At 33.4% G+C, this 26,854-nt stretch overlaps 1 protein-coding gene across 1 annotated transcript in view; it reads left to right on the forward strand.

The window, feature by feature from the left end:
* Epac (Exchange protein directly activated by cAMP) overlaps positions 1 to 26,854 on the forward strand; it is a 230,554-nt gene that overhangs the window by 43,610 nt on the left and 160,090 nt on the right. The window contains exons 2-3 of the mRNA XM_089085794.1: positions 1,553 to 1,695; positions 13,871 to 13,959. Of these exons, the coding sequence (XP_088941920.1) occupies positions 1,553 to 1,695; positions 13,871 to 13,959 (232 nt within the window). The remainder of the gene's footprint in view (positions 1 to 1,552; positions 1,696 to 13,870; positions 13,960 to 26,854) is intronic.

A 26,854-nucleotide genomic window follows, 5' to 3' on the forward strand; every position in this document is an offset into this window, starting at 1 on the left:
CATAAAATCAATTAATTAAATTAACTTCCTAAATATAGAACTGTTACATATCTTCTATATCGTAATTTTCCACTGACAATTTGGAAGCTATACTAGATAATCGGATGATTGTTCCAATTGAAAAAAAAAATGCTAAGAAGACAATTCAGCCATGATCATCATTTTCATCAAACTTGTTCTTTAAAGTTTTTTGAAGACATTCAATATTATATGGAGAGTCGATATATTATTTTGATACCAATTTAGGAAGGTTAAACTAATCTTAGCGACATATACGTGAATAATAGTTAAAAAATATATTGTTTCGGCCAGTTCTGGGATGCTTGTATGAAAGTTAGTTTAATGAGCCGTGTTCACACGATATTTTGAATATGGAAGCTAGGGAAAAGAGGAATTTAATAGAGATTTTAGTTCGCACTGTCTCTTCTGGAACTACAAAGAAAAGGTTTTGAGTACTCATGCTTCATAAGTTTTAAATAATTGCCATTAAGACAGTGATCTTAAAATAAAACTCTGCTTACTGTTTAAAGAAGTGGTTTTAGTGAACGCACTTTTTGAAGCTCCATCCCTCCCATAAGAAAAAACTGTTTGTAGAAATTCTAAATGGTCACTGTACTGGAGCTCATAGTCATTGAAAAAGCACAAAAAAATAAGGGGTCTCCATTTCTGTTCTCCTCTCGCATTGTTACTATTATTGGTTGACTCACAAAACCGAGTCATAACTCCACCTGCAAAATTCCATTGCGACCATGAAAAAAGACCCAATAGTCACTGGGATATTGGTGCCCCCTAGGGTGCAGAGTTCTGGAATAGGGCTTGTCTAATTCCTTTTTCGCTTTTGTAGAAGAGCCAGTCTTGGTAGTGTCAAGATGTCTACCATTGTTCACCCCCTTCCTGAGTCCTCTCCACGCCAGATTTAGACTAACTTGGGCAGGTAATATCTGTCAAATAAAAGAGAGACAGAGTCACCCACGATTCGTCAACCATTAACAGCGAGTAGAACTTGATCTTTAGAACCAGTACTAGGAAGAAAACCTCTTACTCCCATGTCGAGTTGCTCATCCAAAGATGTTTTTTTTGTGCCACGGTTGGTGCTTACAATGTATACTGGGGTTAAATCCAGAGCATGATTTTTACAGCCATGGCTGGATTCATTACAACTTATCTCATCACCATATTTCACAAAATACCCTGCCTCAGGGGCAGACAGTATGCAGGACAGGCAGTGGTAGTACGGTGACTGAGATTAGTAGTGGTAAACCCTATTTGTAGATAATACTATCATGGTTACCACGACAAGGTTATCACCGCTGTTTCCCTCTTTCAGTGTTTACTGTAGCTAATTTTTCCTTTTTAGTTTATATTTCATTGTTCCAAAATAGGCTCAAGCATAACTAGTCAAGAATAACTACATTCTATTATTAGAATCTGTAGATACAAGTATTGTTCATTTGCATTTAAAAACCTTTCTAAAGTGTACTTTTAGTCACGTAGTTCCATGAGTTTAAAGCAAAATCGTTCCCAAAGAAACTAAAGTTATTTTTTATTCCAGGCCGAGAGATAGATCAAGCAAAGAATGTGAAGTTTTATTTGACAGCTTAAGAAAGTGGAAAAGTCTTGATCGCTTTTCTGTGGGATTTCTAAGGAGGTTATCTGCATTTGCGTACCTTGAAGAGCTAGGAGATGGTGTCACTCGTAAGTTTTTCTTCATTCTCCATTTTTTTTCAGATATGAAGCTAAAAGGGATTGGGAATTTTCTGAAAACAGTGATTAAAATACAAGTCTAAGTGAATATTTTATTTATGCTTTATGCCTAATAGTTGTCTTCAGCTAAATGTAATGCGAAATACTAAAAAAGAGTATAATAAGATATACAAAAAATCAAAAGAAATATAACAAAATAAAAATATAAGCATAAAAACTTCACTGAAGTGTTGTAATAAATCTATATTTGGCCGAGGTGACATCTGGAAACCCTGCTATTCAAAGTTTGAAGAGTAAACTAAAGGACCGCTTCCTGAACACGTTGATAATAGTCACCAAAGGATAAACCCCTATACTTCTTTACAGTATGCTCTCTTCTTCATAGCTAATTAGCAGCAATCGTATCGTACAACCTTAACGACTTGCAGTTATATAGCCATCTGCTTAAATTGTATTGTGATTGTTGTCTTCAGAAAATTGTTTTCTGTAAGAGGGAAATCCAATATAATCTCCCTCATTATTTTTATTGTTTTATCAAAACAAACAGACATTCATATTTGCCCTATCATATCTAGCTAGGGAATTATCAGAATATCTAGGGACAACTCTAACTATCCGAATAATAATGTTACTATAAGGCACAGTTAAGTTACATAACAATAGTTTACAAATATAAGGATTTTTTCCGTGATACATATACCACTGTTTAAAGTTTACTTTTTATTCCTTTACTCGTGGACGCCTACATTGGCTCAGACTATCGCTATCTTTGCCTTTGCAATAAGTGCTAACCCGTGGCCGTGAGACAATTTCAATTTAAATTTGTTGATGTGAGTTTGTTCGAAACGTGAGTGCCGGTTCAAAAACTTCTGTTTCGTAAAATTTTACTTTTTATCTACTGTTAGACGAGGGAATTAACAACGATAGAATTTTGTGAACAAAAACAAGGCGGCTTCAACTTCAAACTTTAATTTATTAATACTTAAAAAATACAAAACGTATACTAAGCCCAAGGAGCTTTTCTTGTAATGAGCCAACAAAACAAAATAATACACTTTTATGAAGCGCATACAATTAGAAAACACATACAATAAAAGATTCAAGCACATACAACAACAAAAAAAGAAAAACAAACACTGGAACAAGACAAGGACATCTATCAGATAGGAGATTCAGAAGGAAGTTTGAGTTATAGCTGAATTTAATTTAAATAAAGAGAAGAAATAAAAAATTAGAATAAAATCCAAAAATATTATTCAGCTTATTATTCCCAATTATTTAGTTATGCAAAAATTTGCAGTAATTAAACAGATTTTAAAAATAGATGTAAAAAGCTTAGCCAAAAACTGTAATTGGTTCCGGATACCAATAAAACACTTTGTTTTACAACTTACATCTGGACCAGTCTTCATTTGTTCCAGAATGGTCTTTGCTCAGTGACCTCTGGGATGTTAATAAGGAAAGAAAGAAACTCATTTTGTATGTAATTTTGAATAGTTTTACTAGTATGCATGTATTTCACAAGTTTTACCTAACATAGGGATACCATAAAAATCTTATGGTGGAGGCTCCACTGTGCCTGGTAAAGAAAGTAAAGCCTCAAAGCCCATTAAGGCAGGTGGTATTTATTTGATTTTTGATTTTATATTGAATATTAATGGTAAAGATAATATTCAAAGGGGTCTGCCGAGTATTAGTAAGTGTAATGGTCGTTGTTTTCTTTGTCAATATCACTTCATTCCTCGAAATTATGTTAAAAGCACTTTATATAATAAAAAGAGCATAGCTAAATCAAAATTTATTTCAAAGTATAATAAATCTGATAAGATTGATAATAAGGATAATAGATTATATTTGTCTGTTAATTTTATATCTAAACAAATAGAAGATATTAATTTACCCGGAATCTTAAACCAGCAGAGAGTGAAGAATGCCCTTCCATGTAATTTGGTGTATGAAGATAGTCCAATTTTAACATATAAATTTTTAAAAACGATTGGTCAAATGATTTTTAACTATAATTCAATACTTAAAAAACTTGACAGGAAGAGTTATTGGAAACCGGTTTGTAGTTTCGAGCAATTTTTACCGTATGTGGATAAAACTTACGAGCATGTTGTAACGGGGGATTTGTCCATTATAAAGCATCTTGATCTTCAAAATATAATGAAAATGGGGGCTAAATTCCGTCTTTCTTACCGGATAAAGCCAGCAGATATTCTTAGGGGATTAAAGAATGATTTAAATTTATTTATTGATAAATGGTGCAAGAAGGAGAAAATTACTAAAGACAGATTTCAGAATTGGATAAACTTGATTTTGACTAGTGTACGAAATAGCATGTACAGAATTAATACAACAAAGTCTGAGAAAAATTCAATATTTTTTAACGCAAATATGAAACAAGCAATTGCTAATATACAGAATGAATTTGTAATTGTACCAGTTGATAAAGCTAGCAATAATTTTGCCATAATTTGTCAGAATTTCTACTGTGATATTTTATCAAAAGAGTTACAAACAACAAATACATACGAAAAGGCTCATATAGAGGAGAATATTTTAACTGAAAATATAGAAGAAATAATTTTGAAAAAAATCAATATTAAAATAAATCATAATGATAAAAAGTTTCCTTTCTTATATTGGACGGTAAAATTTCAAAAAAATCCACCAAAACTACGTTTTATTGCTGGGGCAGCGAGGTGTCCAACCAGAATTGTCGCCACTGACCTATCTTTAATGTTAGGAGAAATTAGAAATAAATTTAAAGCATATTGCTCTGGAATCAAAAATTTCTCTAACTTTAACCCATATTGGAGTGTTAATAACTCATTACAAGCGATAGATTATTTGGCTATTGTTTCAGCTAAATGAGTCGAGGCATTTGACTTTACTACTCTGTATGCAAATTTGTCACTTAATTTAGTATTCGAAAAATTGAAAATGGTCATAAAGAAATCTTTTCTTTTGTCTAATATCGGATTTTTTAAAATTGATACTTTTAATAAAAAAGCCCGATGGACGAACTTCTTTAGAAGTACTATTAATTCAAGATGTTATAGCTTGAATGTGATTTATGGTATCTGATTTATTGGAATTTGTTCTGTTTAATACTTTCATAAGATTTAATGGTAATTTATATAAACAAACTGTTGGCATTCTTATGGGTGGGAAAGCGAGTCCATTCATAGCGGACTTGTTTTTAAGTCAATTAGAATACGAATATATGATAAATAAAAATAGCCCAAAGCAATGTAAAATATAACCTTTCAAATAATAAAAGATATCTGGACGATCTCTTAGTAATAAATTGTGCAGAGTTTATTGAGATTTCAAAACATATTTATCCACAAGAGTTAATTCTGGAGCCTAGCAATGGGACAGGACACTCTGACCATTTCTTAGATTTAAATGTTAATGTTTAAGATAATAATAAACTAGTCTTTAAAATATATAATAAAACGGATGAATTTAATTTTGAAGTAATTAATTTTCTATTCGTTGAAAGTATATGCATTCAAATATTACTTATTCAGCTTATTATTCCCAATTATTTAGGTATGTAAAAATTTGTAGTAATTACACAGATTTTAAAAATAGATGTAAAAAGCTTAGCCAAGAACTGATCTTAAGAGGGTTTTCTGCCAAAAATTAGTTGGTAATTTAAAAAATTCAGTTTTATGCATCATGAACTTTTAGGTAAATATACAAAAAATTACAAAGAAATACTGAATGATATTTTAATATAATTTCTCTTTCGCTTTTCTTCTTTAAAATTTTGAATTTGTACATTGTTTTCAAACCAGCTTGAAGAACTTTAGGTCTGTAATTGGTTCCGGGTACCAATAAAACACTTTGTTTTATAACTCTTATCTGGACCAGTCTTTATTTGTTCCAGAATGGTCTTTGCTCAGTGACCTCTGGGATTTTAATAATGAAAGAATGAAACTCATTTTGTATGTAATTTTGAATAGTTTTACTAGTATGCATGTATTTCACAAGTTTTACCTAACATAGTGATACCATAAAGATCTTATGGTAGAGGCTCCACTGTGCCGGGTACAGAAAATAAAGCCTCGAAGCCCATTAAGGCAGGTGGTATTTCATCAGCCCTAATGAAAGGTACTACTTGGAAATATTTCGCTAGATTTAAGGTGCTTTTGCTTGTAAATTTACAACGACTTATATTTATTGATGACGACTTGGCATGGATTTGGACATTTCTATTTGGTTGATGGTTCGGTTATACTGCTTGGTGCTAGGTAGTTGAATAGATGAGTAAGGTCAAAACCTCCTTCAAGTGCACATTTATCTCAATTGCTGGATTAGGATAACAGTCTTTTTCTTTTTCTTCTCTCTCTATCTCATTTTTTTTCTTGCCAAGTAATTACCTCTAAAACATTATAGGAATCCAGGTTGGATCTAGTGCTGGTGGAGGAATCATCAAAAAATCATCCCCGGCTGACCTTAACCCTGGTCCAGGTTTTATCTGATATTGATGATTATTTGGCTAATTTATTACTTTTTAAAATGGTAGTATTAAGCAAAGGCTCTATTTAGGGTAGTGTTTTTTGAAGGTACGGTTCCTTTTTTTTATAATTAGTTAGAATAACCTTATTACTTGTGGACTTTTGGCTTGGCTTCTGGAGATGTTTTGGACTTTGTATTATTTGTCGTTTTGGTTCTATTTCATCGCTGATTTTATATTGAATAATAATGGTAATGATAATATTCAAAGGGGTCTACCGAATATTAGTAAGTGTAATGGTCGTTGTTTTCTTTGTCAATATCACTTCATCCCACGAAATTATGTTAAAAGCACTTTATATAATAAAAATTTCAATGTTTATTAACTGGACATGTAAATTGTAAAACAAGTAATATTATCTATTTACTAGAATGTAAAATTTGCCATTTACAATATGCGGGGGAAACAATTAACGACATATATAAGAGGTTTTCGGGACATAAAACTACAATTACCGGAGAAAAAACTAACAATTATCTAGTTCAACATTGTAATAATGGTACTTGCTCAGTACCTAATCGAACTATTACAATTTTAGAAAATCCGGACCTAGAAAACTTCCCCAAAGAAGAGAAAAATAATAAATTACGCAGACGAGAAGATTATTGGATCCATGCTCTGGGTAACGCTTATCCTTTTGGGCTAAATGATCGAGTTACAAAATACGGAGACATGTCCAATGTAGTTGCTAACTGTATTAATGGGTTAACTGATCACCCTTCTTTTAATTGCCCAACTAAACGTAAAAGCCGATCAAAAGGACATAGGAAAAACAATATAAAGAATTATCTAGATTTAAATGCATTTTTAATCGATTTATGTCAGATATTTGAGACTAATGGAATGGCTAGTCTAATAAAATCTTTAAATAAGTTATCAAGGAATAATTTAATAGAAATATTCTGGATTCCAAAAAGTAATACAACTTGAAATTGGAAATTAAACTTATTCATGAGGCAGTTTGTATTGTAGCTAAATCACAATTTATATCAAAGTATAATACAGCTGATAAGATTGTTAATATAGAAAATAGATTATATTTGTCTGTTAATTTTAGTTCTAAACAAATAGAAGATATTAAATTACCCGGAATCTTAAACCAGCGGAGAGTGAAGAATGCCCTTCCATGTAATTTGGTGTATAAAGATAGTCTAATTTTAACATATTAGTTTTCAAAAGCGATTGGTCAAATGATTTTTAACTATAATTCAATCCTTAAAAAACCTGACAGGGAGAGTAATTGGAAACCGGTTTGCAGTGGCGAGCAATTTTTACCGTATGCGGATCAAACTTACGAACATTTTGTAACGGGGGATTTGTCCATTATAAAGCATCTTCATCTTCAAAATATAATGAAAATGGGGGCTAAGTTTCGTCTTTCTTACCGCATAAGGCCAGCAGATATTCTTAGGGGATTAAAGAATGATTTAAATTTATTTATTCATAAATGGTGCAAGAAGGAGAAAATTACCAAAGACAGATTTCAGAATTGGATAAACTTGATTTTGACTAGTGTACGAAATAGCATGTATAGAATTAATCCAAATAATTCTGAGAAAAATTCAATATTTTTTAATGCAAATATGAAACAAGCAATTGCTAATATACAAAATGAATTTGTAATTGTACCAGTTGATAAAACTAGCAATAATTTTGCCATAATTTGTCAGAAACTCTACTGTGATATTTTATCAAAAGAGTTACAAACAAAAAATACATACGAAAAGGCTTGTATAGAGGAGAATAGTTTAATTGAAAATATAGAAGAAATAATTTTGAATAAATTCAATATTAAAATTAATGATAATGATAAAAAGTTTCCTTTCTTATATTGGACGGTCAAATTTCTTAAAAATCCACCAAAACCATGTTTTATTGCTGGGGCAGCAAGGTGTCTAACCAGAATTGCGGCCACTGACCTATCTTTAATTTTAGGAGAAATTAGAAATAAATTTAAAGCATATTGCTCTGGAATTAAAATTTTTCTAACTTTAACCGGTATTGGAGTGTTAATAACTCATTACAAGTGATAGATTCTTTGGCTATTGTTTCAGCTAAAAGAGTCGATTCATTTGACTTTACTACTCTGTACCCAAAGTTGTCACCTAATTTAGTATTCGAAAATTGAAAATGGTCATAAAGAAATATTTTCTTTTGTCTAATATCGGATTTTTGAAAATTGATACTTTTGATAAAAAAAAGCCCGATGGACGAACTTCTTTAGAAGTACTATTAATTCAAGATGTTATAGCTTGGATATGGTATGTGATTTATTGGAATTGGTTCTGTTTAATACTTTTGTAAGATTTAATAGTAATTTATATAAACAAACTGTTGGCATTCTTATGGGTGGGAATGCGAGTCCATTCATAGTGGACTTGTTTTTAAGTCAATTAGAATACGAATATATGATAAATAAAAATAGCCCAAGCAATGTAAAATATAACCTTTCAAATAACAAAAGATATCTGGACGATCTCTTAGTAATAAATTGTGCAGAGTTTATTGAGATTTCAAAACATATTTATCCACAAGAGTTAATTCCGGAGCCTAGCAATGGGACAGGACACTCTGACCATTTCTTAGATTTAAATATTAATGTTTAAGATAATAATAAATTAGTTTTTAAAATATATAATAAAACGGATGATTTTAATTTTGAAGCAATTAATTTTCCATTCCTTCAAAGTAATATACATTCAAATATTACTTATTCAGCTTATTATTCCCAATTCTTTAGGTATGAAAAACTTTGCAGTAATTACACCGATTTTAAAAATAAATGTAAAAAGCCTAGTCAAAAACGGATTTTAAGAGGTTTTTCTGCCAAAAAAATTAGTTGGCAATTGAAAAAATTTAGTTTTATGTATCATGAACTTTTGGTAAATATATAAAAATTATAAGGAAATACTGAATTATATTTTAATATAATTTCTCTTTCGCTTTTCTTTTTTGGAATTTTGAATTTTTACATTGTTTTCAAACCAGCTTGTAGAACTATAAATCTGTAATTGGTTCCGGATACCAATAAAACACTTTGTTTTATAACTTACATCTGGACCAGTCTTTACTTGTTCCAGAATGGTCTTTGCTCAGTGACCTCTGAGATTTTACTAAAGAAAGAATGAAACTCAATTTGTATGTATTTTTGAATAGCTTTACTAGTATGCATGTATTTCAAAAGTTTTACCTAACATAGGGATACCATAAAGATCTTATGGTAGAGGCTCCACTGTGCCAGGTAAAGAAAGTAAAGCCTCGAAGCCCGTTAAGGCAGGTGGTATTTCTTCTGATGAGCCTTAATGAAAGGTACTACTTGGAAATATTTCGTTAGATTTATGGTGCTTTTGCTAGTAAATTTACAACGACTTACATTTATTGATGACGACTTTGCATGGATTTGGACATTTCTATTTGGTTGATGGTTCGGCTATACTGTTTGGCTCTAGGTAGTTGGATAGATGAGTAAGGTCAAAACCTCGTTTAAGTGCACATTTATCTCAATTGCTGGATTAGGATAACAGTCTTTTTCTTCTTCTTCTCTCTCTCTCTCATTTTTCTTTCTTGCCAAGTAATTACCTCTAAGACATTATAGATATAAAACTATTGTATTTTTGAATAATTAGTTACTGGTCTCAGTGAAGTGTTGGTCTCACCGTTTTGTACCAAAAATTGAAATATTCGGCCCAAAGAGGGCCAGAAGGCCATTGTTAAAGATATAAACTTAGAGATGTAAAATAAATAAAACTATTGTATTTTTGATTAATTAGTTACTGGTTTCAGTGAAGTGTTGGTCTCACCGTTTTGTACCAAAAATTTACATCTTCGGCCCAAAAAGGGCCACAAGGCCACTGTTAGAGATATAAGCTTATAGATATAAAACTATTGTATTTTTGATTAATTAGTTACTGGTCTCAGTGAAGTGTTGGTCTCACCGTTTTTGTACCAAAAACTGACATCTTCGGCCCAAAAAGGGCCATAAGGCCATTGTTAGAGATATAAATTTATAGATATAAAACTATTGTATTTTTCATTAATTAGTTACTGGTCTCAGTGAAGTGTTGGTCTCACCGTTCTGTACCAAAAACTGAAATCTTCGGCCCAAAGAGGGCCAGAAGGCCATTGTTAGAGATATAAACTTAGAGATGTAAAACTATTATATTTTTGATTAATTAGTTACTGGTCTCAGTGAAGTGTTGGTCTCACCGTTTTGTACCAAAAACTGAAATCTTCGGCCCAAAGACGGCCAGAAGTCCGTTGTTAGAGATATAAACTTAGAGATATAAAACTATTGTATTTTTGATTAATTAGTTACTGGTTTCAGTGAAGTGTTGGTCTCACCGTTTTATACCAAAACTGACATCTTCGGCCCAAAAAGGCCATAAGGCCATTGTTAGAGATATAAACTTATAGATATAAAACTATTATATTTTTGATTAATTAGTTACTAGTCTAAGTGAAGTGTTGGTCTCACCGTTTTGTACCAAAAACTGACATTTTCGGCCCAAAGAGGGCCAGAAGGCCGTTGTTAGAGATATAAACTTAGAGATGTAAAACTGTTATATTTTTGATTAATTAGTTACTGGTCTCAGTGAAGTGCTGGTCTTACCGTTTTGTACCAAAAACTGACATCTTCGGCCCAAAGAGGGCCAGAAGGCCATTGTTAGAGATATAAACTTATAGATATAACCTAATGTATTTTTGACTAATTAGTTACTGGTCTCAGTGAAGTGTTGGTCTCATCGTTTTGTACCAAAAACTGACATTTTCGGTCCAATAAGGGCCAGAAGGCCATTGTTAAACTTAGAGATGTAAAACTATTGTATTTCTGATTAATTAGTTACTGGGCTGAGTGAAGTGTTGGTTTCACTTCTTTTTAGCCAAATACCGACATCTTCAACCCAGTAGGGGCAGAAGGCCATCAGACAAAATTTAGAGATCAAAAAATTTTATTGTTTTAAATACAATCATTTTGAGAAACCAAATTTGTGATGGTTCCAGTTCGGGTGTTATTTTTTCGATAGTGAAGTCAAATAAACGTAAGTTCCGTAAATCTCTCTGGTGTCGAAAAAATAGGTAAGTTCATGCGGTCACACGTGAGATAAGAAATAACCTCCAATAGCTTTGGTAGATAGTTTCAAAGCTGATAACAAATTTTTCTTTGCAATCTAACCCGATCAGTGTCACTGCGTCGGAAAAGCTTTTTTCCTCGCTTTTCTCCGATGATACCGCTAACTATAAACTTGCTCCGCTTTATATACTTGTTCTAAATTCTATGTTCTAAAGGCTGTTATAAAAGCTATAACCTTTTCTCCGCTAACTATAAACTTGTTCTCCTCCACCATATATCAAAACTTGACCACCGGAGGAACTTTGTCTTTGTTACACCTTAAGCTGTCCAGAACCAAATTTGTGTAATGAAACTTGGTAAAGCCACAAGATTCAATAGGGTACAAACTGAATACATCCTAACCGCTATACCGCTTTTTATACACTATTTCTCATTATTATTTCAGGCTTGTAATACTCAGCAATATGTTCCAGCTCCCCTTTCGGAAAGTCTTGGTACCTTTGTCTTAAAGAAGGACAAAAACCCAAAGGTTTGTGTACGAACCCAAAGGTTCCAAGATTAGTAAGCTCCACTATTGGTAAGCTTTTTGAAAAGCTGATCTTCCAAGAAATCGACGCAAAGTGCGATCATAGAGACAATCAGTTCGGACTCCACAAGGGCTTGGGTCTGCAAAACGCACCCAAACTGTTTTTGGCTATTTTAAACCGCTATCGGATGCTAAAAAATAATCTGTATGTGTATGCGATCAGCATAAAGGTGTCTGACCCCATTATTCATTCACAGGCTATTCTTTTTCTGTTCAGAGGTACAGTAAACACTTTTCCTTGCGGTATTTTATGAAATTGGTACGGCAATGCGTCCATACGGGTGCAGCTAGGTGGCCAGCTAAGCAACTCCATCACTGATAGGGAAATGTGTGAAAAACGGCTCTATGCTAGGTCCAGCTCTTTTCAATAATGCCATCCGAACCATTGTTAAAAATATTCCTCCATTTCTGATTGAACCCTATATTGATGCCAGCCACCTCTGTTACACAAACGACATTCTTCTACTATCAGACAATCTCCAAGCTCTCCCAAATGCAGTTAACTTAGCCTGCTCTCGTCTCTATGAGATTGGGCTCCAAGTCACCTCCTCTAAAACTGAGCTTCTCGTCTGCGGTTCGTCTCAACAATCTGCCGTAGCCATCAATGTTGGCCTAGTAAATACTTCCACATTTTCTTTTCTGAAATATGTTAAAACTACTAAAACCCTTGTTTTCTCAGCGTTGAAATAAAAGCTTTGAAAATCGTATGGACTGCTTGCTCGAGTTAAAGGCCAGTTTGATATTCCCTCCAGATTGGACCACCTTGTGGACAGGTTCAGTAAGCGTCGAGAAAATATTCTCGACTTTCCACCTATTTGTGTAGCTTAATTGTGTTGTCTAAGTGACTGAGATGTGATTTTTCTCATGAGTTTTTTCTTGATAGTGCTTTCATTTTTCTTTAACTTCTTGCATCTTTGTACTCTTCTAAGTGCATTTCACGCTGACAGAGAGGGCTGAAATACATTACTTCATTGATAAAAATTCTGTGAAAAAAAACGCACAAATTTCAGAGATAGAAAAAACATCAGTACTTTATTCTTATAGCCACCACACTCAAGATCTTGTATCGCGAACATAAGGGACAATAACCGGTTTTCATGGTCTTTATACCAGACAATATTAGCTTCAGCTCGGTAGGAAACTACATTGTAGCTATATTTTAAATAAATATTTATTTGGTATTATGATTAGATTAGTTTAGGTTTTTTCTGGAAAAGTCTAATTGCCTTTTCTTCAGTCCTTGGCAGATCCCAAATTGTCATTTTAACATCCATGGTCAGACACTATTTCATATCAACACATATCGCAAATTGAATGAATTTCACCCCATGTTCTGAAAAACCGGTTATATTCAGAGGAAGATTTTGAATGTGGTGGCTATAAGACACAAGTACCAAAACATTAAATATACGTTTGTAAATTAGCGTAGAAGGTGAATTGGAAAATTTTACAAAGCAATATTATACTTCTTTTAAGAGCGTTTCGAAATTCCCCAAATTCGCTTACACAAGAAATGGGGAAAATATAGGTACTTGTGTATTATATGTCACCCACCGCTATATACTGTACAAGGAAATACGGCAGGAAACCAGACAAACGGGTATTTGCTAGATAAACGGATAGTAATGCGTGGTTTCTCTTTGTGTTTGGGGTTTAGGGGTTTTTTGGGTTTTTTTGGGGTTTAGGGGGAGGAAGAACCTATGCTAGGTTAGGTTATGTATTTAATATATGCTATGCTTCACCCCTTACCGCCCTAATGTGCAAATATATAGCCCAAGTTTGTTTCTAAACTATTATATATTCATCCTATTTTATTTCATTAGCATTAACCAAACATGACTTCGTTTGTGGGTACCGTATAATGCACAAGTACCTAAATGTAAAGCAGAAACTTTGAATATATTGGGTATAAGGTTTTATTATATATTTGGATACGGTTAAACCAAAATTCCTTTTTTATTATTTTAATTTTTTCCAGTTTACCGAAAAGGTGACCGAGGGACAAGCTGGTATTTGATCTTATCAGGGGAAATTGCTGCAATACCCTATCGGGACCAGAATGAAGCAGTAAGTTAAATCTTTCTTTTGAAATTTCTCTTTATCACAAATCATTATTTTTCGCAATTTTCAATAAAAATATGACTTATTTTCGCTATTAATCATAGGCAAAGACTGAAGTAGCTCCCACGTATATAGCCCCATTCCCATAGTCCCATCATTTTTTCAACCCCTTCGGATTGAAGAGGTAATTGTGTGTAAGAAACTTCGGAGAAAGCTCATTCGATTGGAAATTTAAAATTTTAGTGCCCTTTCTGGTAGTCGAAAGCCGATTTCTTCAAAATTACCTATTCTATAGGAATGATCCCTGTAGACGTCAGTAAACACAGTAGACAGAATATACAGTATCGACAAAGGATATACTCTCCATTAAAAATAAGTGACACAGATTTAAAACCACACAAGATTCTTACTCCGCCTTCGCGCACGCACGGTTCTGATCCACACATTACGAGAAGCCTATGGAAAAACCTGTTTTTTTCCGAGCACTAGCAACTAAGTGTTTCATATTTGGAAAAAAAGACTCTATGGTCAGTAAAGAAGAGACACTCTGTGGTAAACAAAAAGATATAAAAAGGAAATGAGAAATATTCTCATTTAAACTTAGTGACAACAAAGCTCCGAGTATCAACTCCACGCCTCCTTCAAGAGACTTCCTGCGGTCATTTATGATGCACCACGCTCACTTTTTCACATCTGTTCTGGCAGAATTGTGAATGTAATCTCTTATGAATTATTAAATAATAAATAACAAGATTTTTTAGAGAAAGTAAAGAGAGAAGCTATGTCTAGAGCAGAGCAAAAAATAAAACAGAAATTATAACGAATAATGAAATAAAAGTCAAAAGAAACAGATATTAGACTTAATAAAAAATTAAACCAATAATGAATTTATAATATTATGTTTTAGAGGTAATTACTCGGCAATAAAAAAAAAAAAGAAAAAAAAGACTGTCATCCTAATCCAGCAATTGAGAAATGTGCACTTGAACGAGGCTTTGACCTTACTCATCTATCCAACTACCTAGGACAAAACAGTATAACCGAACCATCAACCAAATAGAAATGTCCAAATCCATGCAAAGTCGTCATCAATAAATGTAAGTCGTTGTAAATTTACAAGTAAAAGCACCTTAAATCTAGTAAAATATTTCCAAGTAGAACCTTCCATTAGGGCTCATCAGTAAAAATACCACCTGCCTTAACGGGTTTCGAGGCTTTACTTTCTTTACCCGGCACAGTGGAGCCTCTATCATAAGATCTATATGGTATCCCTATGTCAGGTAAAACTTGTGAAATACATGTATACTAGTAAAGCTATTCAAAATTACATACAAAATGAGTTTCATTCTTTCCTTAATAAAATCTCAGAGGTCACTGAGCAAAGACCATTCTGGAACAAATGAAGACTGGGCCAGATGTGAGTTATAAAAAAAAGTCTTTTATTGGTATCCGCAACCAATTACAGATTTAAAGTTCTTCAAGCTTGTTTGAAAACAGTCTACAAATTCAAAATTCCAAAAAAGAAAAGCGAAAGAGAAATTATATTAAAAAATCATTCAGTATTTCTTTATAATTTTTTGTATATTTACCTAAAAGTTCATGATACATAAAACTAAATTTTTTGAATTGCCAACTAGTTTTTTTGGCAGAAAAACCTCTTAAGATCAGTTTTTCGCTCAACTTTTTACATCTATTTTTAAAATCTGTGTAATTACTGCTTATTTTTGTATACCTAAATAATTGGGAATAATAAGCTGAATAAGTAATATTTGAATGTATATTACTTTCAAGGAATGGAAAATTAATTACTTCAAAATTAAAATCGTCCGTTTTATTATATATTTTAAAAACTAATTTATTATTATCTGAAATATTAATATTTAAATCTAAGAAATGGTCAGAGTGTCCTATCACATAGCTAGGCTCCAGAATTAACTCTTGTGGATAAATATTTTTTGAAATCTCAATAAACTCTGCACAATTTATAACTAAGAGATCGTCCAGATATCTTTTATTATTTGAAAATAATAGGTTAATAAAGGTTATATTTTACATTGCTTGGACTATTTTATTTATCATATATTCGTATTCTAATTGACTTATAAAAAAGTCCCCTATGAATGGACTCGTAGTCCCACCCACAAGAATACCAACAATTTTTTTATACAAGTCCCCATTACATTTTAAAAAAGTGTTAAACAGAACACCTTCCAATAAATCAGATACCATATCCAAGCTGTAGCATCTTGAATTAATAACACTTCTAAAGAGACTCGTCCATCGGTCTTTTTTTATTAAAAGTATCAATTTTCAAAAATCCGATATTAGAAAAAAGAAAAGATTTCTTTATGACCATTTTCAATATTTCGAATACTAAATTAAGTGAGAATTTTGTATACATAGTTGTAAAATCAAATGAATCGACTCTTTTAGCTGAAACATTAGCCAAAGAATCTATCACTTGTAACGAGTTATTAACACTCCAATATGGGTTAAAGTTAGAAATTTTTTTAATTCCTGAGCAATATGCTTTAAATTTATTTCTAATTTCTCCTAAAATTAAAGATAGGTCAGTGGCCGCAATTCTGGTTGGACCAAAACGTGGTTTTGGTGGATTTTTATGAAATTTTACCGTCCAATATAAGAAAGGAAACTTTTTATCATCATCATTAATTTTAATATTGAATGTTTTGAAAACTTTGTCTTCTATATTTTCAATTAAACTATTATCCTTTAGATGAGCCTTTTCGAATGTATTTGTTGTTTGTAACTCTTTTGATAAAATATCACAATAGAGTTTGTGACAAATTATGGCAAAATTATTGCTAGCTTTATCAACTGGTACAATTACAAATTCATTCTTTATATTAGCAATTGCTTGTTTCATATTTGCATTATAAAATATTGAATTTTTCTCAAAATATGTTGGATTAATTCCATAACTGCTATTTTGTACAATAGTCAAAATAAAATTTATCCAATTTCGAAACCTGTCTTTGGTAACTTGCTCCTTCTTGCACCATATATCAGTAAATAGATTTAAATCATTCTTTAATCCTCTATGAATATATGCTGAGCTTATCCGCTAAGAAAGACGGAATTTAGCCCCCCTTTTCATTATATTTTGAAGATCAAGATGCTTTATAATGGACAAATCCCCCGTTACAACATGTTCATAAGTTTGATCCACATACGGTAAAAATTGCTCGCAACTACATCAAAAACAAAACTGATATTCAGCTTAACTCAAAACGAACAGAAATAATTATATACATAAACAGGGGAAGTCGTCCCCCTCGTACCCCAATTATAGTTAATAAAAACAGATATTAAAAGACAGACATTAAAGTTAAAAGAAACAGATATTAGACTTAATAAAAAATGAAACCAATAATGAACTTATAATGTACCAAAAATAAAACTGATATGCAACACAAAACGAGCAGAAATTATTATATATATAAACTGAGAACTCGTCCCCCTTGTGCCCCAATTATAGCACGAGTGTTATGTTGTATTTTCGAAAGTGCTGCTTCAGATAAGATGTATGGTAAGATAAGATGTAAAGATGGGACGATAAGACATATATGGTTGATTCGTTTTGGCGAAATACACTGAGGTTTTTGTATAGTTCCAACTCCTCGGGCAATTATGGAAGAAATAGTATAACTATGGTGCCTCCAAGACATATTGGAATCACCGCAAAACCTTGTTAATAAAAAATATAATTATAATAAAATATAGAACAATAGAAATATAATCTTGAAAAATAGAAGCCTATAAATGATAGGGAAAAGGTGAAAAATAAAAAAATAGCATTAATATCAGTGGCGGATCCAGTGAGGGTGAGGGGGCGCCCCCCTCTAGCGTGGTCTAAAGTAGTGTAATTTACTTAATTAAATCAAGCTCGCGTTAATTAAACTTGCTCCTGACGCGAGTTTATCGGATCAACCTATTTTGCGCCCCTCTCTAAACAATTTTTTCGTATCAAACCATTTTGCTCCCCCCCCCCCTAAAAAAATCCTGGATCCGCCCCTGATCGATATAAACATAAAATTAAAATATCTGAGAAGTATAGCAGGCAATTAACTTATTGCACAAGCTTGCCAGATCGCATAACAATACTACTAATATGAACTGCCGTTCCTACTCTACAGAAGGTCATATTTACGTTGATGCAGAGGAAACTAAGGTTCATATAAACTTCAAGCCTACTTAGCACTGCATTAGCTTTTAGCACAAGCTCATACATAGACGTTTAGCAAGTTTTATTACTGTGTCATCAGCAAAAGCAGTAGCATAAAGATCTTGAAGATAAAATCTCATGGTCTCGACCCATACCGAACAAAGCAAAGAATGGGACCGTGCGGCACACATCTTTTAATGGGTAGGAGGACAAAACAACATAATTTTCTACTAGCTATATGGATTTTCCAAAAAGGTTACTATCAAACAACTGCAATAGAGTAGCCTACTGTATACTCCTAAACATTTAAGTCGATTAAGCAAAAAGCATTTGAAGAAAAATGTATAAAAGTTCTGCATAAATATACAATCATATAGAACAAAATGTATAAATGTTCTTATACATATATGTTACTATTACAGATAAAATCACACATCATACCCGTAGTTCTGGCAACAAAGAATCATTACCCCTTCTCCCCCTCACCCCAAAAAAATATCCCACCATTATGTTTCTCATCCCGCAAACCCCGCCCACCAGCTTCAGACCTGGGTAGGCAACACTCGTCACTTAAAAGAGAGGGGAGAGTCACCCCTAGCCATCAGCGGTAAGTGACACTTGATTCTTAGAACAGGTGCAAGCAACAGAACTTTTCCCTTCTCTGATGGCTCAGCAAGGGATTTTTCATTCATCACAGCTGGCTATTCATATGCCAGGGGATTGAATCTCACCCCAGAATGGATTTGGCGGTCACTAATGGCTTCAATCTATCCAATCTGGGGACTGTATTTCAGAAAATACCCTACGTCATGGTCAGACATGGGTTAGAAGGGCCCGTGGCTAGACGGTGACAAAAATGAGTTGTGGTAGACTCCTATTGCTCCTAAGACCACCTTCATATGGTTATTACTGCCCCGCCCCCTAGCATATCGCTTTCAATAAAATAAGCTTGTTCCAATTAGAGCTCAGCCAATCAATACTTACCAGTGTATCATACAAGATTGACTTAACATATCTTTCTTTTGTCTCTTGATGAATTATTATTTATTTTAATTATATTCTCCTAGCCTTAAGTAAAATCTTTTACAATTGTTCTTGATGCCGCTCTAATTAGAAGTCTTTGCAACTAGAGGGCTGTATTTAGGAGAAAGTACGATTGTACTAGTAATTAATAAGAGCCTTTTTAATTGACTTGAATTTGACTGATTTGAAATTTCGCTTTTTTGGCTCTTATTTTAGTCGTATAGCTTGGAGAATTTAGACGTAAAATGATGCAAGTTTTGTTTTTAAATTATATTGGTAGAGGATATTATTGTTTCGGCAACGGAAAGAAGGTAATTGTGCCTCTTCATTATTTTAATCTATACCTCTCAATTATTTTTACTTCTTAGTGATTTTTAGTTTGTGACTCTGAATTATTATTCTTTTGTATCAACTGTATCAACTATATAGGCTAAAATAGTAAAAAAAAACACACACACACACTAATTATAACTACTTTTGCTTTAAACAAAGTAAACAAAACTAAACTCAAAATATGGTCAATAGTTGTCATTTAGTTCTTTCCGAATAACAACTATAAACAATTGTTATTGTTGAAATTGTGTTTTGTTTGATGAAAATTAATTTTTATTGCATATTTGATCATTTATTTCTAATTGATATTATTTATTTATATATTACACAGTTGATATTATCTATTAAACACAGTTAACATGTCTGGTATTTTACTACTACTACTAACAGCTCACTGCAGCACCAAGCCACCTGAAGCCGACACAGCTACGCATGCTCCTCCTCCATCCCAATCTATTCAAAGCCTCCCTCTTCACGTCTTCCCAAGACGTTCTCGTTCCCCTTAAATCTTTTTTTATGACTTCCTCCCACCCGAACCGCTGACAACCTGCTTTTCGTTTAGCCCTAGACGGTTAGCCGAAAAGGACAATCTTCGGCACCTGTCATCCTTCATCTGCAGAACGTGCCCTAGCCATCTCAACCTTTCTCTCATTATAGCCATAGAAAGCAGGATTGAACCACATTTTTCGTACAGCCTACTGTTTGAAATACAGTCAGTCAGCCGGGTACCCAGGAAAATCCGTAGGCTATTTTTCTGGAAAACATCTTGCAAATCTTCACTCGTTTTTCGTAGAGTCCATGCTTCAAAACCATATTTGACCACTGTCATCACGATAGCTTCCAATACTCTTCCAGACTTATCTCCCTATTCTTTCAAACTTTTTTTCAACTGTGAAAAAACACCCTGAACCTTGGCTTTACTATTTTTAACATCTTCACTGCTCCCACCGTTTTTACTAATAATACAACCAAGGTAAGTGAAGCTGTTCACCTGATCAATCTTTTCGTTACCCCATGTCACCTTTTCATCTTCACTTATTCCTAGCCTTAGCGACTTAATTTTCTTAACATTAATTTTCATACCTATTCTAAACCCCTGAACTCACGAAACCTCTAAAAAGTTATTTATTTTGATCACACTTTCATCTAGGATCAAGGCCGTATCCGGGGGGGGGGGGCAGGGACGTACGCAGGGGGGCCTCCGGGCCCGCCCCCCCCCCCCCCGAAATCTCACAATTTTTTTTACCTTTTTCCCATAATTTTCTGATTTTTCTCACAGAATAATGGGTTTGAAGGATTTGGCCCCTCCCCCGAAACAAATTGGGCCCCCTCCCTCGAAACAAATTCCTGCGTACGTGCCTGGGGGGGGGGTAGGGGGTTCGAACCCCCGAAACGCTTGTCAGAGTCGTAAAAACGTAAAAGCAATGAATATAAAAAGATTATTATGTGTTTTTGATTTTTTTTTTTATATAGAGGGCCCTGATATGGCCCTGTATCTGGGCCGTATCCAATCCTGGATACGGCCCTGTATAGGTTGCTTAAATCATCAGCATAATCTAAGTCCAGGAAAGCTTTTCCTCCCCATTTCATTTCGTGTTCTCCCGTTGCCTTTCCCATGCTCCTCAGGACAAAGTCCATCAAAATATCCATGAAAGGGAGGATATAACACAACCCTGCTTAACTTCTGATTTAATACAAAATCAGCTGCTAGCCTTAATTCCTACATTAACCGCAGCAGTGTTATTCTCGTATATAGCACTAATCAGGTAAATGTATTTCTGGTATACCATACAAAGATAAGAACTTCACTACAACTCTTCTATCAACAGAAGCATTTGCTTATAATCTATAAAACTGAGGACTAAAGATGTTTGATAACTCAGGCACTTCTCAATTATTAGCCTAAGAGTGAATATTTGGTTGACACGTCCCCTACCCTTTCTAAAACTGCCCTGTTCTTCTACTATGACTTTGTCCACAGCATCTCTCAGTCTAAAAAGATCATATTTTTAAGTAATTTGCTACCTACAGAGACCAGGCTACTGCCTCCATAATTAAAACGCTCACTCTTATCATCTTTCTTATACAGCGGTTTAATTAGGGTTTTTCTAAAATCACTAGGTACTTCCCCTTTTTCAAAAATCATAGTCATAATCTTCAGTAACTTATTCTTCAGTAACTTATTTCTAACCTCAGAGCCACCATGTTTAAGAAACGCATTTACTACACTCTCAGCACCTAGGGCCTTATTATTTTTAATCCTTTTAGTACTGTCACTAATTCTTCCTCAAAAAACAAATCCTCCTCCACTATCAAAAGCTTTTTCATTTTTCTCAATATCTTTTCCTGTAATTCTATCTCGGTTTAGCACATTCTCAAAATGTTCTGCCCATCTCTCTTTAACTCTTTTCTTATCACTAATTGTGGCCCCTTTCCTTATGCTGTCTAGCTGCATCTTCCAGATCTTCGGCAATTTTATCCATGGCCTCCACTTCACACTTCCTTAGTTCATATTTTAGTGCTTTCTCCCTTTCTTTACATTCCTCTTGTTTTCATATGATCAATCACTTATATAATAGTTGCACAAGCCCCGTCTCCTCTCTATTAAACATAAAGCTTTCCTTAAATTATTCCATCAATCTTCTACACTGTCAAATTTTAAACTCTTCAGTTTAGCATTCAACTGTTCCTGGAAAGTTTCTGTCAAATTTTTATCTTGCAGTCTACTAACATCATAATTTCCCGGGAGGTAGTTATCCTTCCGAAATTTCAGCTTTAAAATAACCCTAGACACTACATACAACCATTTTGTACGAAATTGTTCAATAACCAAATAACTATGTCTTTGGAGTTGACGTAAACCCCCAAGATGCATGAGGGAAGGGATGTAAGCTATGCTAGTTGACCATTGATAATATATATGGTTTTTCTATTGGAAAAAAGGAGGCACGTTGGGTCCAGGGTCTCCGAGAAAGTTTAGGGTATTAAGGAGAAGCTCTCAGTAAATGCGAAGAGGGATGTCGAACACAATCAAAACACTTTATATGCACACTAAGCTTCAATTAAACTGAACTGTATGTGAATTGGATATTAAAATCGTTTTTATAACAATTAGATTCGAAAGATTTTTTGTAAGTGACAGCAAGGAGTAGCATTGAAACATATAACACAAAAAATGGTTCTATTTAACCTATACAGGGACAGCCACCCCCCTCAAACTCACACTGTTTAAGCTAAAATGCATTTTTTTTTCTTAGTACTTTAAGATTGAATACTCTTACACAAGAGAAGTGCACCGAATTTTTAGCTCAAATGTTCTGAAAGATAGTAATCGGTACGTAAAACAATTGCAATCACTAGCTAACAACCAGCCCTCAAAAATGCTTCAAATAAACTACTAGTAAAACTTTAGCCTAAAAAGTGGCAGGTTGAGTTGGGGGTGTCGTAGCCTCCCTCATATGACTGATAATTTCTTTTCATTTTATTCTATAATATTACCATTTGCATTCTTTTCAAAAGAACTCTTTTTATTTTTCATTTAATACGCCAAAGATTAACTACCGCTTTTCTAAAAAATAATAGACATCTTCTAACGAAGTTTGTTTTTTTAATGATTTGGGAATAGGTATTCTCGTTTAAGACTAATTTCTTAAACATATAAAATACTTTAGCAAAAAGACTAAGAATGGCAAAATCTGAACTGCAATAGCCATAATGACATTTTTAAGTAGGTTTTCCATCTTCTTTTGTTTTCTCTGAAGTTCATGAAGTTCATGAAGCTACAATTATTCGGTTTGTCATGCCTTCAAATAATGACAGATGCTTCCTTTTGTAAGATTTCCCATCTAGCCACAATTTCATGTTACTCGCTTAACCTTTAGCTCTTTAGTTTGAATTTTTATTATAGTTGACTTTCAACTTTAGCTCCACTTTATTTGTGTATTAATTACATGATGTTAAGTTACTCTGTCTCTTCAACTTCCTTTAATCGCGTTACTTATAGAATTAAAAAAAACAAAAAAAACAAGTTTTTCAACTGCAAATAAGGAGATACATTAAAATTTAAAACGAACAGAAATTACTACATATATGAAGGGGTCGCCTCCTCGTCAGTACCTTCCTCTATTCGCTTAAGTTTAAATTCTGTCCTATTTTTCAAGAATGACCCCTGAATCACACAGGCCATTTAATTAGAATAGATAACTCTTTTGAAAGTATTCAAAAAATTAGCGTAAAGAGCGAGGTATTGACTAGGGGTCAAACCCCCTCATATAAGTAATAATTTCTGTTCATTTTAAGTTTTAATGTTGCTCCTTGCTTTCAGTTGAATAGTTATTTTTTTATTTAATTTATGATCTTTTTTTAAATAATGCTTGAAAATCCGGCACACCCTTCATAGAAATGACCCTTCCCCATGAAAAAATCTCCGTGAAAAGATCCTCCCACGTAATCCCCTCCCCCGGCCCCCCTCCTTACTATAAAAAGTCCCTCCTGAAAACGTTTGTATACTTCCCAATAACCAATACCAAATGCAAACAATGTACAAAGCTCATAACTTACAGCCCTTTCTCCGGCGGCTGTGTGCGATTAAGTAATCTTCAAAGACATATTTATTAGATTTTCGACTATGCTGAACAAAATGGGTATCTCAAAATTTTGATTGGGTGACTTTGAGAAAAAAACAGGCGTGGGATGGGGCCTAGTTGCTCTATAATTCTTGGTCACTTAAACAGGGCACTAGAACTTTTAATTTTCGTTCGAATGAGAACTCTCGCAATATTCTAGAACCACTGGATCAATACGACCCCCCTTGAAAAAAAAAAAAAACAAAAAAAAACAACAAATAAACACGCAACCGTGACCTTTCTTCTGGTGAAAAATACAAAATTCCACATTTTTGATTATAGGAGCTTAAAACCTCCTCAGTATGGTTTTCTGATATGATGAATCTGATAGTGTACATTTCGTTATGATTTTATTACTTTTAGGGGGTGTTCCCTCTTCTTCAAAAATAAGGCAAATTTTTCAGGCTCGTAACTTTTGATGGGTACGACTAAACTTGATGAAACTTATATATTTGAAATCAGCATAAACATTCAATTCTTTTGATGTATCTATTGGTATCAAAATTCCGTCTTTTAGAGTTTCGGTTACTATTGAGCCGGGTCGCTCCTTACTTACAGTTCGTTACCACGAACTGTTTGAAAGAAAATATACCCTGCAGGCCCATCAACTGAATTTTCTCCTTGAGAATGGGATTGAGAGGAGATGCAATTTCAAAAAAGCACGAAAACTTCGCATACCATATATATAAAATAATGAACAGCTATCTGAAAAATCAGAAACCCTCAAGGTGAGAGACATGGGACAGAAGGTCCCTACGCCTGCGGATGTATCTGACACATTGTTAGAGGTAAATTGCCGACTTAGGGTTATATATTGAATTAAATACTGTCGTATTCAAGATCATGGTTGTTTTCAATATGTCTGTAGGAAGGATGGAACTAAAAAAATACCTTCGGAATAGTAATGTTTAGTTCTATTTTGAGCATGGAAAATATATGTCTCTGTTAAAAATTCCTTTTTTTCGGATACTTCAAACATATCAATATATATATATATATATATATATATATATATATATATATATATATATATATATATATATATATATATATATATATATATATATATATATATATATATATATATATATATATATATATATATATATATATTTATATATTTAGTGAGAGATAGTGAGAGAGAGAGAGATTTTGAGAGAGAGAGAGAGAGAGAGAGAGAGAGAGAAAGAGAGATAGAGAAAGAAGGAGAGAGAAATAGAGAGAGAGAGAGAGAGAGAGAGAGAGAGAGAGAGAGAGAGAGAGAGAGAGAGAGAGAGAGAGAGAGAGAGAGAGAGAGAGAGAGAGAGAGAGAGAGAGAGAGAGAGAGAGAGAGAGAGAGAGAGAGAGAGAGAGAGAGAGAGAGAGAGAGAGAGAGAGAGAGAGAGAGAGAGAGAGAGAGAGAGAATATATATATATATATATATATATATATATATATATATATATATATATATATATATATATATATATATATATATATATATATATATATATATATATATATATATATATATATATATATATATATATATATATATATATATATATATATATATATATATATATATATATATATATATATATATATATATATATATATATATATATATATATATATATATATATATATATGTTTATGTATAAATGTAATTTGGAACTATGTCTTTGGCCTGAGAAAATTTGCCTTATTTTGGAAAAAAGAGGGAAAACACCACCTAAATTCATAGAACTTTTATGAAAACCACGCCATCAGATTCAGCCTATCAGAGAACCCTACTATAGAAGTTTCAAGTTCCTACCTGCAAAAATGTGGAATATTGTTGTTTTTGTCAGAAAAAAGATCACGGATGCGTGTTTATTTGTTGTTTTTGTTTTTTGTTTTTTTTTTCCCAGGGGTGATCGTATCAACACAGATGTCCAGAATACCACGGGAGGGCTCATTCGAACGGAAATTAAAAGTTCTAGTTCCCTTTTGAATCGACCAAACAAAATGGAAGGTAACTAGGCTCCCTCCCTCGCTCATTTTTTTCTCAAAGTCACCCGATCAAAATTTTTAAATAGCCATTTTATTTAACATGGTCAAGAAATACAATAGCTATGTCTTTGAGGATGACTCAATCCCTCATATTCCCCGGGGGAAGGTCTGCAAGTTATGAACTTTGCCCTATGTTTACAGTATTTGTTATTTGGAAATATACAGAAGTTTTCAGGGGGCACATTTCTGGTAGTCGGGGGAGGGGGTTGCAGGGTCTTACGTGGGAGTATCTTTCCATGGATGAACTTTTCATGTGGAAGGAACATTGCTATGAAGGGGGCACCGGATTTCCCAGCATTATTTAAAAAAACAATCTTAAATTAAATAAAAAAAAAACACTTTTTTCAACTGAAGGTAAGGAGCAACATCAAAACTTAAAACCAACAAAAATTATTATGTATATGATTGTCATTACCTTGCTCTTTACGCTAAAGTTTTTCCAGTTATCCAGTTATTTTAGTGTATCTAGTTTTTTGATTTGAGACGGGGGTCAGTGGCGTGAATGTGTAAGCTCAACCAGAGTCGACCCAGCTCTAAATGGGTATCTGCTGAAATCTGGGGAAGTTAAACAGGAAGGGTGTGCGAAAGCAGAGGACGGTTGGCCCCCAACCCCCCATTGCACCTCCTGGCTGAAGGGCTAAGAAAGGGAGATCGGCACCGCCGGTAGGGACTGTAAAAATTCAATGCCGTATTCTTTAC

Source organism: Artemia sp. Qi Xiang Cuo, chromosome 3, assembly GCF_049724085.1.
Source record: "Artemia sp. Qi Xiang Cuo chromosome 3, ASM4972408v1, whole genome shotgun sequence".
NCBI lineage: Eukaryota > Metazoa > Arthropoda > Branchiopoda > Anostraca > Artemiidae > Artemia > Artemia sp. Qi Xiang Cuo.